Source organism: Schistocerca gregaria, chromosome 4, assembly GCF_023897955.1.
Source record: "Schistocerca gregaria isolate iqSchGreg1 chromosome 4, iqSchGreg1.2, whole genome shotgun sequence".
In the NCBI taxonomy this organism is placed as follows: Eukaryota; Metazoa; Arthropoda; class Insecta; order Orthoptera; family Acrididae; genus Schistocerca; species Schistocerca gregaria.
This window is the reverse complement of record NC_064923.1, coordinates 754,809,332-754,823,578: the sequence shown is the minus strand read 5'-3', so window position 1 is coordinate 754,823,578 and position 14,247 is coordinate 754,809,332. Positions and strand designations below refer to the sequence as shown.

General features: G+C 40.1%; 1 protein-coding gene across 1 annotated transcript in view; it reads left to right on the top strand.

Annotated features, from left to right (window-relative positions):
* LOC126267900 (uncharacterized) overlaps window positions 1–14,247 on the top strand; it is a 1,063,720-nt gene that overhangs the window by 817,388 nt on the left and 232,085 nt on the right. Inside the window, exons 19-21 of the mRNA XM_049973211.1 lie at window positions 3,539–3,789; window positions 10,282–10,529; window positions 13,375–13,566. Of these exons, the coding sequence (XP_049829168.1) occupies window positions 3,539–3,789; window positions 10,282–10,529; window positions 13,375–13,566 (691 nt within the window). The remainder of the gene's footprint in view (window positions 1–3,538; window positions 3,790–10,281; window positions 10,530–13,374; window positions 13,567–14,247) is intronic.

The window sequence follows — 14,247 nt, the reverse complement described above, 5'->3', positions numbered from 1 at the left end:
CAACATTATTTTCATGGATATTACTTATTACATTGTCTAAGCATGCGTTATATCTTGTAGGCTTATCATTTAGACAATAGCAATCAAAAGCTCTTAGGCTATTCAAGAATTCCAGTATGATATGACTCTGTGCCCTGATATCCATATTAATATCACCAAAAATTAAGATTCTTTGGTATTTATATTTAGGCTTAGTTAGTAAGACCAACAGTTTTTTTTAAATTTACCATAAATTCATATTCAGTAGAAGATGGTGTGCAATATACAGATGCAACAATAATATTATGTTTAGGTATATGTGCAACTGCAGCCTCAAAGATGGTGTCTATACAAGGTCTGTGACATCAATAGTAAAGTATTGTAGATTTAGTCCATTCTTAATATATATTGCAACACCCCCATGTCCAATTGTTGACCTGCAGTAACTACTAGCTAAGGAGTAACCAAATGGAATATTTAGGTCAATTTCTTATGAATATAGCCAGTGCTCATTTACACTAAGTATACCACAGTTGGAAGTTTCTACCCAGTACTGCAATTCTTCCAACTTCTTTCTTAAAGACTGTATATTAATATGTAAGAACAGAAGACTATTTCTGCTAACCCTGGGCAGTAAAGATGGGGGTTCAGATTGTCTTCTTAAGGGCACTTCTATACAGCTGATATCTTGAGTTGTTTGTAAGTCTACTGCTGGTAGCCAGGCCCCATTTTGACAACGTTTGGATACATCTAGTTTCCTGGACTCAGAGTGAATGGTTTGAAGGTTATTTTGATCCTGTTGGAGCATATCTGTTAATATTTTGCCAGACAGACCAGCAGGCTTTACAGGTTTCCCTGGTCCAGCAGTATTACTGTTAAGGTGGCCATTTCTTTACTCACAGTTTTGGTAATCAGTTTCGAGATTAATCTTCTTCCTTGGTTATTGAGGTGGAATCCTTGTCGTGTATACCACTCTCTGTCAAACTCGCTAGCTTTAATGATTGTGGTATTTTTGAATTTCGAGCACAGGTTATATAGCCGTTTGTTTACCTCCAATACTTCGCTATTTACGCAGGATCGTTTTGTAAGACCATATCTAAATGGAACATCGACAACAAACACTTTTTTTGATGTGATACTTGGTTATGTGCTTCTTAAACCTTTTATTAAGTTCGCGCTGTTGTTTTTCTGTATGTTATTTGTTCCAGTCATAATTACGACGACATCAGCTTCAGAAGCCTTTTTGTTAGTGTTTTGAAAGACATCCTTGGCTTCTGCTGAAGGATACACATACCCCAGACACTCGAGATTTACGTTTTCATTCATGTAACTTGAAACATTACGACCTTGGCTATCAATCAATAAGGTAATTTTACAGGTTTTACGTACTAAACTTTGACCATCACACTGTTTCACTCCTGTTTGAATTTCTTTTTGATATTTATTAGCACTATTATGTTTCACTGCATATGTTTCCTGGTCGCTACTTTGTTCATGAAACTTGCTAACATTCACACTGCAGCTACTTATGCTGTTTTTGGCATTATGCCGTTTTGCTGCGAATGTTTCTTGTTCATTACTTCGTTCACAAAGCTTACTTACGTTCACTCTACAGGTTTTTGCACTGTCTTCTACCGGGCAGAGCTGCGAATATTTGTGTACGTCGGCGAACCTTACTTTTCTTGGTGGTTTATTTAATGCTGCTACGCTGTTATTATGGCGAACCGTTTCGCAGAGCGGAGGTTCCGTTACAGTACATGTTACCTTCGATATCTGCGATTTGTTATTTACTGCTTCTGAAGTCCCACATGCTCTCTGATTGAGTCGTAGCTGCTGATTTTCTTTCTTCAGGTATACTATTTCTGTATGTAGGACTTCCACAGTTTTCTGCAGACTGATTATTCGTTCGTTTAGCTTCACAGTAATATCACTACAAGGCACATATTTGTTGTTTTTTACTACTGAACTATAACTTTCATACGCACGCGAATTCAAACACTACCAATTGCCGCCATCTTGAAATAGCTTTGAGATTTCATCACAAATGACTCTGGGTACTTTTGCTAATAGTCAGTATCCATGTGCTGGCCTTCTTCAAACTGATACATCTGTGTGTGTGTGGCATGGGAGGATCCAAGTTTGACCTGCAAAGCTTTATTTATTTATGTGTTTTTTTTAAATCCCGTTTTCCATCTCTTGTTGTGTTTGTCCTGGTGTGAAACAGTCACTGAGAATGCCATCAAGGTAAATCAGTTTTTCTATAACACAGTGTCATGACTGGTATCTTAGCTGAAGTCTTAGAAGCTTCCCAAGTAACGCTGTACCTGCCCTCTGTACTGTAGTAATGCAGTGACCACCAGTTCACACACCTCTTGGCAGAATGTATGTTGTTAATTTTCAGAAGTTGCTCTTTATTTTCAGTGAACTGCCATATGCATCCCCTCCATGTAAAGAAAGTGCATGACTTGGTAAAAGTGGTGTTCTGCTCAATATCAGATTGATCTCCTGAATATTGTTGTGGCATTCTGATCACAGGGGTGTCACTTTTTAGCCTGCAAGGTGACTCTCCCCCATCTGCATATCTGTTGTGGTCCTGGGACACCTCAACGGGCTCATCAATATTGCAGCTGGGTCCGTGTGCTCAACAGCATGGGTTGGGCGTGGTGAAGAAGTGCCTGCAGTGTGAGGACAAACCTGTTTAGAGGGGACAAACTCACTCCCTGGACTTACAGACATGTATGGAGTGCATTAAGCTGAAACAGATACTATAACACCACCTTCATGGAGTATTGCTAAACTCTAGACTGCAGTGCTCCACTAGTGGGAAGCATTACCACAAACCATGCTGGATGGTCTGATCTACTGCATGATGAGTCATTATGTATCCAGTGGTGCTATAAAAATCATTGCATCTCACCCAGTATTGACATTCTCTATGCCACTATTGGAGGGACATCACATGTAGTAAATAGTAAAAGTAACTTTCTGGTGTATCTTGTATTCTTATTACTGTGTCACTTGTCATAATGTTGCAACATAGCTTTTCATTGCGTACTTGTCACTGTGCCACAAGTTGTTTTGTAAACCTCAAAGAACACCAACTTAAGGACATGTTCAGTAGTTTGCAGACAATATATGTTTGACAAATTATTATGAGATAATGTAGATCACTTTGAAGATTTCTGTTTGGTAGAGATAGTGTAGCCATGGTCATAGTTCAGTGAGAACATTTTTTTAATTCATCAACTGTTGTATCTATACTTGGTTTGTAAAACATTTTGAGATTCACGCATGTTTGCAGCATGTAGGCTTCACATTAATGTCAGAGTGAAGAACTCTGAAAATTTTACTTCAAGTCATATTCAGAAGAAGGAAAATTCGGCTGTGTGGAATTGACATACCATTCATCATCTTTCACAGGCACACTGATAATTGTCACCTGCTTTGGCAACTCTCTTTGGTTTCATGTATGGGGGCACTTACCGGCATAACAGTCAGAAGCAAAATAAATTGTGGGGGCTAAGTGATGGACATTAATTAAATGTGGACACGGTTGCAGGCATGCAGCATCATGCTCGGAGGCAATGCGGGTCCTAGAAGTGGCGTGCGATGAGGCTTCAGGGCTGCCGACAGACGCAGAGTCAGCCAAGGAGGCACTGTCCGCATTGCATGAGGCGCGCCGCGTTTCCCTGGAGTCGCTGATGCCCGCCTTGCAGGACGGCCGTGCGCTGCTCGACAAGTTGCGCGAGTTGGTAGCACTCGGCACACTCGATTCGCGACCGAATGCCATCCGGGTCGCCGCCAGCTACGGTAAGTTACCACACAGTAGAGCCATTGGAAGCAGTTTCCCATTGTGTAATTTAGTGATTATTTTTATTCAGTCTTAGCCCCCAATGTGGGTGCAATTTCTTTTCTCATCAGGAACTTCATTGTCAGTAACGTTTTATGGTGATCAGTCTGTTGTATAGTCATTAAGCTTGCTTGCCAGTTTGGTTCTGCTGAAAGGAATAGGTCACGAGTGTGTTTGCTGACCCATTAGTTGAGTTCCTTATAAGTCTTCCTCTTCTTCTAGATGTCAAATGGTAGAAGCTTTAAGAGAACTTTAAATAATTTTGAAAACACCATCAATGTAGGTAGATTCACAGGTTTACGTACATCTGTTTTCACTGTTCGTCTCAGTGATGATCAGTTTTTATTTAGTAAATGACACTTGTAATAATACAGATCAATGAAATTACATAGACTACTATGAATCTAAATTAAACAAACAAGTGGCATTAATACATGGTCCATACTCTGAAATCTCCAATTAAATTACATAACTCATTGTTCATTGCCATTACGCAGTGCATACTAATGATTAATTAGGTAAATTTCTCTGCATGCTACTGCTCACTGCAGAATGTTTAATGTAGTGATTGTTGACTCGGTAAACTGTGGACAGCTCAACACAGAGACTGTAGGTAACGAAAGAATATCCAAGATTTGGTGATTTGCAACTTTGGAAGATGAATGCGGAGTACTGACTGCCGACATAGAACTTTGCAACATGATCGCTGATCATTGGTTGGCTGTTATGTCTGCAAATGTTAATAAATGATGATTAACTGCATACAGACCAACTAACAAGAGCTCTACTGTAGGTTATCATAGACTTAATGTTGTTTCGTATGCACAAGCTATTTAAAGATGAGTGTGAGACAGTTATCACAAAATGTTAAAATACCAAGGTATTACATCTTAAACAGTAACATAAAAGAAAAAAAATAAAGGACATGCACACACACACACACACACACACACACACACACACACACACACACACACACACACACACACACACACACACATTAGGCAGTGAAGCTGTACTGAGTAACAGTTGATTAAATATCAAGACTCGAACTCGGGACCTTTGCCTTTTGCAGGCAAGTGCTCTACCATCTGAGCTACCGAACCACGACTCACGCCCGGTACTCACAGCTTTACTTCTGCCAGTATACGTCTCCTTCCTTCCAAACTTTACAGAAACTCTCCTGCGAACCTTGCACAACTAGCACTCCTGAAAGAAAGGATATTGCGGAGACATGGCTTAGCCACGGCCTGGGGGATGTTTCCAGAATGAGATTTTCACTCTGCAGCGGAGTGTTCGCTGATATGAAACTTCCTGGCAGATTAAAACTGTGTGCCCGACCGAGACTCGAACTTGGGACCTTTGCCTTTCGCGGGCAAGTGCTCTACCATCTGAGCAACTGAAGCACGACTCATGCCCGGTACTCACAGCTTTACTTCTGCCAGTATCCGTCTCCTACCTTCCAAACTTTACAGAAGCTCTCTTGCGAACCTTGCAGAACAAGCACTCCTGAAAGAAAGGATATTGTGTTGTGGAGACATGGCTTAGCCACAGCCTGGGGGATGTTTCCAGAATGAGATTTTCACTGGCAGAAGTAAAGCTGTGAGTACCGGGTGTGAGTCGTGCTTCGGTTGCTCAGATGGTAGAGCACTTGCCCGCGAAAGGCAAAGGTCCCGAGTTCGAGTCTCGGTCGGGCACACAGTTTTAATCTGCCAGGAAGTTTCATATCAGGGCACACTCTGCTGCAGAGTGAAAATCTCATTCTGATTAAATATCCTTAAAAAATAGTGAATGATAAGTTCTGTTTATATAGCAGAATTTTTGTCTACCAAGAATTTTCGGGAAACTCAAATTTTCTAATTGAACATGTTACTCCAGTAAAATTATGCATTTTGGGAAATAGAAAAACCAGCACTGCAAGTCATTAATACTTAACTTTTGAAGGGATTACGTTTTAAGACTCAAACATTCTAGAGTCCAAGAATTTTGTGTAAACTTAACTTTTAATTACAGTTTTCAGAAAAGATAAAATGTCCTTTAGATAAGGTACGTGAATCATAAAACCAACAACTATTGGTAGCATTGAATTTTCAAGTGCTCATAGTTGTAATGAATCATAAATTTTGAATATTTCACTAACGAAATGTATCTATGTGAACCATTTACATTGCTGTTGAGCAGAAAAGGAAAAAAAAAAGAAGAATTAATCTTGGGAATGGAATCACATAGGTGAAGGTGTACCACCCTGCTACACTTCATGTGTACTAGCACTGGTTTCACCCTCCCTCTTCTTTTTATTTAATTCACAACAATATGTACACAACACTACCCTGTATATCATAGTCTTATGCATGATGCGTATACATTCTTGACACATTATACTGAGGCTATAAGTGGGACAGTGTCTTAGTATTTCAACACAACATTTTCTGTATGAACTAATGACAAAGCAAATGATAATCAGCTGGTAATGCTCTTTCATTTTCTCACTGTGGTGGTGGGGTGCAGGTCAAGGCTCTGGAGTATTGTCATTGTGAAACATCTGACCTGTGTAAACACGGAATTACTCCTTTTCTTCATTTGTAAAGTCAGATTTGTGGGTCACCTCCTTACATCTTTGTTCTCAAAAGTATAATTTGTGAACTGAACATGTGCACCCATTTAGAACATCTTAATTCAGTTGTTCCTTCACTCCCATCACAATCACATATTTGACCATATGTTTTCAGGAGAGATTACACATCCATTACTTTTCACATGAAGAGAATGATAAATAGGTTGTTGCCAGATTTTTTTCAGTTATTCTGTGTATGACCTATCATATTTCACCCTGGAAAAATTTACCATCTAGGAAGGAAGAAAAATAAAGTTCACCATGAAGGAATTATCCAGATGAGACAGAAATCAGCAGATGTGGTGTGCATCTCGGACAAACAGAATTTCAGAAAAATTGGATTTTTATTTAATCGTGTCAGAAACACACACTGTAGCTTACAAGTTATACAAAATGTTCCAAAACATGGTACTATTAGCATTACAATTACAATTAAATGCGGTGTGACCAATATGCAGCAACTTTGCTTGCTTCCTTGGTGGCATCGATGATATTCTGTGGCGAGCATGATGTTGGGCATAGGCTGCAGACAAGAAGATGACTCATTGTCTGTTCTTCACCACATTCACATGCTGTGGAGTCGCATGCAAATCCTCACTTTTTCAAGTTGGTCTTCGTTCTTCTAACTCTAGAATGCAGCCTGTTGAGGGCCTTCAATATTGACCAGCTTTCTTCGTGACCTGGTGGGAGGCTTTTGGTCAGGATCATCTCCCCTCAAGGTGGCTGGATCTGGAACACCATGAATTGACTCTCAAGTTCAGAGGTGGTTCAGTGAGGCTTTCAGTTGAATGGAGAAAGCTTTTCCTTGACTTGAGCTTTTGTACTGCTGGCTGATACCCGTGTAATGCGTGGGTCTTCAGATTCAGTGCCTTAGACTTTTCCAGTCTGGATGCACATTTACAACGGATATCTGGAGGTGGGATGCCCGCTAGAAATTAAACTTTATCAAGTGGTGTAGATCTCAAACATCCCGTAATGAGTCTGCAGGTTACATTCAAGGTGATATCCACTTGTTTAACGTGACTAGATCTGCACCAGACAGGACAAGCATATTCTGAAGCTGAATAACAAAGAGCTACAGCAGAAGTTCTTAAGATGTGAGGATGCGTCCCCCAGGTTGTACCCGATAATTTCCGGAGAATGTTGTTCCTTACAGATACCTTCTGTTTGGTGTTCAAGCAATGTTGATTTATTTTGGATGATTTATTCAGGAGAAAAAGGTTCACAAATTGAGCAAGTCAATAAAGCATTGGTCCAGCTCCAGCTCTTATGCAAGCAGTTGTTGGGCTTGGCATTGATTGATAGAGTTGTTGGAAGTCCCTCTGAGGGATATCGTGCCAAATTCTAATTGGCGCATTAGATTGTCAAAATCCTGAGATGGTTGGAGGGCACTACCCGTAATGCTTCAAATGTTCTTAATTGGGAAGTGGTCTGTTGGACAAAGTAGGGTTTACCAAGCATGAAGATAAGAGGTAGAAACTCTTGCCATATGTGGGTGGGCATTATCTTGCTGAAATGTAAACCCAGGATGGTTTGCAACAAAGTGGGGCATAGGGTATCATTGACATACTGCTGTGCTGTAAAGGTGCTGTGGATGACATGAAACCGTTTCTGCTATGAAAGGAAATAGGACCCCAGACTATCTATCACTCCTGGATATGTTTTACATAACATCTGTGCTATCTTGGCTTGATTATGTGTTCATGGTGTTAGATCTGTTAGTTTGATGTGGTGCACCATGAGGGCCTTAGGCTGGCCACTGGGTCCTTTTGAACCAGCCTCATACCGTACAGCTGTGCTGTGGTGACAGCTCCTGATGGATGGTGTGACTGGCTTATAAGGCACTAACCATGCCGAACACATCTGCATTCCCTACCATTGCTTGGCCACTAAAGGAAAGGCTTTTTCGTATTTAACAATGAGCCATCAGTCCCTATGGGATTTGTGGAAAGGATTGCCTTTTAGAGTTTGGTTTGGCTGGTTTTAAAGCTTTACACCAAGGTTGGACCAGGTTTTCACCTTGGCTTCTACAGAGGCCCAGAGTTATCTTAGACTTTATGAATTACAAGAAAAACTGCACTCCAGATTTTATGTTTCAGTCTTTTTTTTTCAGGCATCAGTTTTAATGTTGTGTATACTGATGGTTCTAAACAAAGGGATTCCATTGGCTTTCAATAGTTCTCCCAACTCTATCTTCAGGATTTGCCTCCAAAGTGGGTATAGTATAATCACTGCAGAGCTCAATGTGATCATTAGATCTTAATCAGACAAGGCATCTTGAAGGCTAACAGTTTCTCATCTGTTCCAATTCTCTTAGTGCCCTAAATCTTTGCAGAACACGCATCCATCAGAGAACATAATTCATCTTGTGCATGACCAGCTTTACTTCCTTCAGCTGTGGAGGAAAGCGGATATTATTCTGCTGGGAACCAGGGCTTGCAGAAATTCGCTTCTGAATTGGACATTGTCCCCTCAAGCCTGGCTTCTGACTCTGGGGAGAGGTCCAAAATGTCTGTGATGCATGGGGCATGCAGATCAATGTATGTCCCATTTTAACCCAGTGCATTTTATAGCGTGTTGATGAGACAGAAGTGAATTTCATTAGAGATCTGCCCTCTGTTGTTGCTGATAATGAGATGAGTGGTCAAGGTTTCAGAGTTTTGCAATGTGTCTGAAGTCAGATTTTAGGATGGAGATTTTAGTGTGTTAGAGAGCAGCTATCTCATCCTTTTTATTCCAGTGACCAGCCAGCCACAGATCTCTGGTGTGATATTTTAATTCTTTTGCCTGCTTTTTTCTTTTTCCTCTCAGTTCTCAGTCTGACACAGTGGGTGATTTTTATAGTTTTGTGTGTGTGTGTGTGTGTGCATGCACATTTTTAGGGTGTTATTTATGTTTTTCCTCGTAGTTCCAGTTTTTAATAATGTTGCACACATTATCCACGCTTGTCTTGTACTACTTTAGTACGGCCACTAAAGACCTTGCTGCCGTGCGTTCACACCTATCATCTCATCACATCTCTCAGTATGCGGATAACAGTTTAGCAAAAAAATGTGTATAATACACAAATCAGGATCTCTGCTGCCTTCATCGGGCTTATTTTCTAGACAAACATACATGGTCAGTTTACGAAGAAACAGCTGCTGAGGTGACAAAAAGAGTATTAATATTGCTGAATATTAAGCCTTTTTGTGATGATTTGTGTGAGACAGTATCTAGTTTGTCATGTACGTTGTGGTCTACACCATGTATTACTGCGAGTAGATTATGGTTTTGGAACATTGCTGAAGTGAAGAAGAAAATATTTGAGAAAATATGTTATTTGTACTGGATTAAATGCATTTTGTGAGAAAACAATGACTTGTATACCAGGTGTAGAAAAATGCTGGCATGTGCAAAAGTTATCATCACTTAAACTTCCCACATTCTCAGAATCAGTGTTTACTGGCTATCCAACTTGTAGATGAGTTTGGCAATTTCATTATTTCTGTATCATGTAAAAGTCAAAATGTTATGAAAAGGAAAGTTTCCACTCATCTTATAGCAGAAATGCTGAGCTGCAGATAGGCACAACAAAAACTGTCACAAATAAGCTTGTGGCCAGCAAGGCTTTGTCAGAAATGGACATCACACACACACACACACACACACACACACACACACACACACACACAAATTCAACTCGCACACACGTGACTGCAGTCTCTGGCAACTGAAGCCACACAATGACACTGTACTGAAAGGAATGTATATTATAAAAGAGAACAACATCCTGCTTTCTACATTAATTTACATGTACCTTCAGGCAGGAAACTTATTAAAATGTTAAATGTTGCAGCAAACTCACAGGTGGAGCACTGGATGGAGGCATTACACGATCGGCGGCAGCAGCTGGAACTGGCATTCTCTCGGCGGCGCGAGCGCCTCGAACAGTGCCTGGCTCTCATGCTCGTCGCCCGAGACTTGCGTGCACTCGAGGATGCTGTGGACAGGCGGCGTCACGAACTCGCTGACGTGCTCGGTGACTCCGCTGCCAGTGCCGAGATACTGCTTGCAGAGCACCGTCGCCTGTTGCCAGAAGCCAAGGTATGTGCATCTGTGGACAACCAAATAGAGAATTCAGACTGAAGTGCTATTTCTGCACCCCCCCTCCCCCTCTCTCTGTGTATCTCCAGTAAAGGGGAGTCAAGGCTTGATAATTTCATGTCAGTATTTTAATATTATAGGCTGTTTCTACCCATTTCACAAGAAGATGGCACATGTGTAAAAAATGTTATAAGGTTTGTTAGCACAAATTTTTTTTCATCTCATTTATGAGTGGCTTCAGAACCTTTCAGGGATAATGAAAATCACAACCTCAGGCAACTATATCAGTTAGCATTTTCACAGCAGTATCATCTCTTTCCACTCGTTTAGGTGTATGAGTAACCAGCCTGCCTGACTGATGTTTTAGGATGATATTTTTATTTGTGGGAAGAATATTGGCAGCATAATGTCACCTTTATTATACACACTTCATGATAAATGATGAAAATTTACCATTTTCAAGTAGTACCTGTATGCAAACAAACACTACAGCACATGTTGCAGGTTGTATGTTAGGGAAAAATCTGCAGTTGGATGACATGTAATGGAACTATCAAAATAACACTTTTGTTTAGCTACACATGTTAAGCATTTGATATGTTCCTTACTGGACCAATTAAATTTCACACAGGATTCACCAATGGAAAAGCAAGTTTTCACCACTCGCTTCATTTTTGGATTGCAGTCAGAAAACTATTCAGTTATTGTTACAGTGTTTTCTTCCTTGTGTTAAAATTTCAGTAATTTTAAATCAATCAATACCATTTGGGCCTTGTCACTAAAACAGACCACCTCAGAGTTATTACTTGCAGATAGCTGCACATGGCCAGGGTGTTATTCATATGTCTGGAACATATTCATGCCTTCAACATCAACAGTGTTTTCATCGTAACCATTCAGTGTTGCAGCCGTGACTCATTAATAGCTCTGCGTGGACAGTTATTTGCAGTACACAAGCAGACATTTGTAAAGGCAAAGAGTAACCTCTTTGATATTAAGTGGTAGTTTATTTCTTAGCCAAATGTTTGCAACACAAAAGGGTTTGGTGCAAACATAAATGATATTAAGGGAAACTAAACAGTAATTTAGATTGGGAAGATTAAAAGCCACACGAGTTCTGCCATTATCATAATGCTCCATTTGCATAAAAATATTTTATATTGTTGTTCCTGAGGGGCCAGTAAAGCAAATAAATTGTGTGGCAATCGTACTATCTGACTACATGCAATCATTCCCTGTACCAAGGAGTAATGAGATTATACAGGGGCTAATCAACAAAGAGTGAGACTGAGTTTTTCACCAATGTTAATTACTCTGTTTCAATGTTTATATGATCTTTTTCAAAGTACTTCCTTCCTACTTGAATGCACTTGTTATAGCATCCCTACCACTCCTCAAACATATGGTGCAGGCCATTCTGTGTCAGGTCCTTGAGGAACACCTCACTTTACTTGAGCACTGCTTCATAGTTGTCACATCAAATGCCCTGAAGCTTTTCCTCTAGTGATGGGAATAGAATAAAGTCACAGGGTGCAACATTAGGGCTGTAAGGCAGATGCAGTGCACAGATAATGTTGAACTGAGGCAGAAACTGCTTGATTCGATTTGCGACCTGAGGCCGCACATTGTGGCCCAGTCTGAGAAAGAGCCAGTCATTTCCTTGCAAAGTGCTTCCTCAGTTTATCCATTACTGACATTTAGTATGCTGCTGTAACAGTAGTGTGAGGGGGAACTGGATGGTGGAAAATCATACCATGATCAAAAAAGTGTGATCACCATCGCTTTCCCTGCAGAAAAAACAATTTTCATCTTTTATGGTGTTGGAGAACATGGCAATTTCCACACTGTGCTGGCTTATTTTCCTCCACAATCATAGTAATGCAACCATAACACATCACTGATAATAACTGATTTCAGAAATGCGTTTCCTCCATCAGCAAAGAGATGTAGCATCTCACAGCTACGCCCCATTCACACAGCTTTTTGTGGGAGTCAACAGTTGTGGTACCCAACGAGCACAAACACAGGTCATGTGGAGATGATAATGCATAATTGTAAAGACACTGCCACATAGAATTCTCAGCATTTCACTGTGGTTATGTAATCCTCATGGCAATCACAGCAGCTGTGTTGATGTTGACTTCAGTCACAGCAGAAGTCATAACGCCTGACCAACCTTACTAAACACAGGTAAATTGGCCTTCTTTGAAATCCTGGAACCACCTAAACATTGTTGCACAAGATAGTGCATCTTCACCCTACAGTTGTTGCAACTGTGTTGCTATTGAGTATTCACTTGGTGTTTTGGATTGGCTATTCTTGTGTTTATAATTCACGCATTTGTGAGAAAACAATTAAATAAAAAATTACAGAGACAGGTGCATTCAGAAGAGTATACTGGGTCAAAATGAGCTTATTACCAGCGTTTTTTCGATTTTGATGCACACTGATCAAATGTGTCAATTTACCATGACATGGACCCATGTGTTACTTTCCTGGAAAAGTACATTTGTCTCCCTTTTGCCTTAGGAAAAAGTCTTTTGTTTCAAAATACTACGTCATTGTGCTTCAAAAGTAGGTGTGTCTTATTTTTGCTGCAATTACATAAATGACAATCGGGGGGTATGACACGGCAGTGGTATAAAGTCAAATCCACAGTTGAGTGCACTTTTTGTTGAAATCATGTGATAGTATCCGATCTTCCTATAGGCAAATTCCCTACATATGTCCTTATGGAATTTGATGCATTTGTGTGTAACTGCAACAAGTCATTCGTTATACATAACTATTATGAAGGCTGCAAATTTTAATGTGTTTCTGATTGAATCCCTTTTGCTAATTGTAGGAGTTTCAGGATCGTGGTGTGAAAATAACTAAAGCAACAGAGCAGCTTGTTTCCTCTGACCATTTTGCTGCTGAGGAAGCAGTAGCACAAGCTTACAAAGTTCTCCAGCAGTGTGCTGAATATTCTGAAGCTCTTGACAACAGAGAGAATCTACTCCAAAGGGCAATCAGCTTCTTCCGCACTGCACACACCGTGAGTAATAGTAACTTGTAACAGGAGTGAAATTCCATGTATTGCCGATAGTCACATTTAAAAGGTGAAGAAACTACAACTTACTTTTGGAACTGTTAGCTTCTTTCCTTTTGAACCCCCTCATACTCACAACATACTTTGTACGAGTTCATCTCAGTGTGAGCCCCTCCTTTCCAACAGTCTTCAACCTATCCCACTTTTCTCTTCAGTAGAAGGAAATAACAGTGTCAAAAGCTAGGTATGCTTTCTCTTATTTTATGTGTGTCTACTGACTGTACTTGGAACTTCACTTCCTGAAGATGAGTAATGGCAGACCCTTCTGTCTACTGCAAATCATTATCATAATGATTATATTATTATTGCAATTTTAAATATCAATTGATAGTTTAATTTTAGTCTGCAATCAAAAGGAAACATGCAGTGTGCCATTACTTTGAAGATTGTTACTTATCTAGAATTGCATGTTTGATGTTAAGTGTAACAATATTCCGAGAAGGAAAGTTGCTACTCATCATATTATGGAGATGCGGAGTCGCAGATAGGGACAACAAAAAGATTTTCACACTTAAAGCTTTCAGCCAATGGCCTTTGTCAACAATAGACACACATACATACACACACACAAACACCCTCCCCCAAATGCTACTCACACACACGATTGCAGTCTCAGGCATCTGAAAC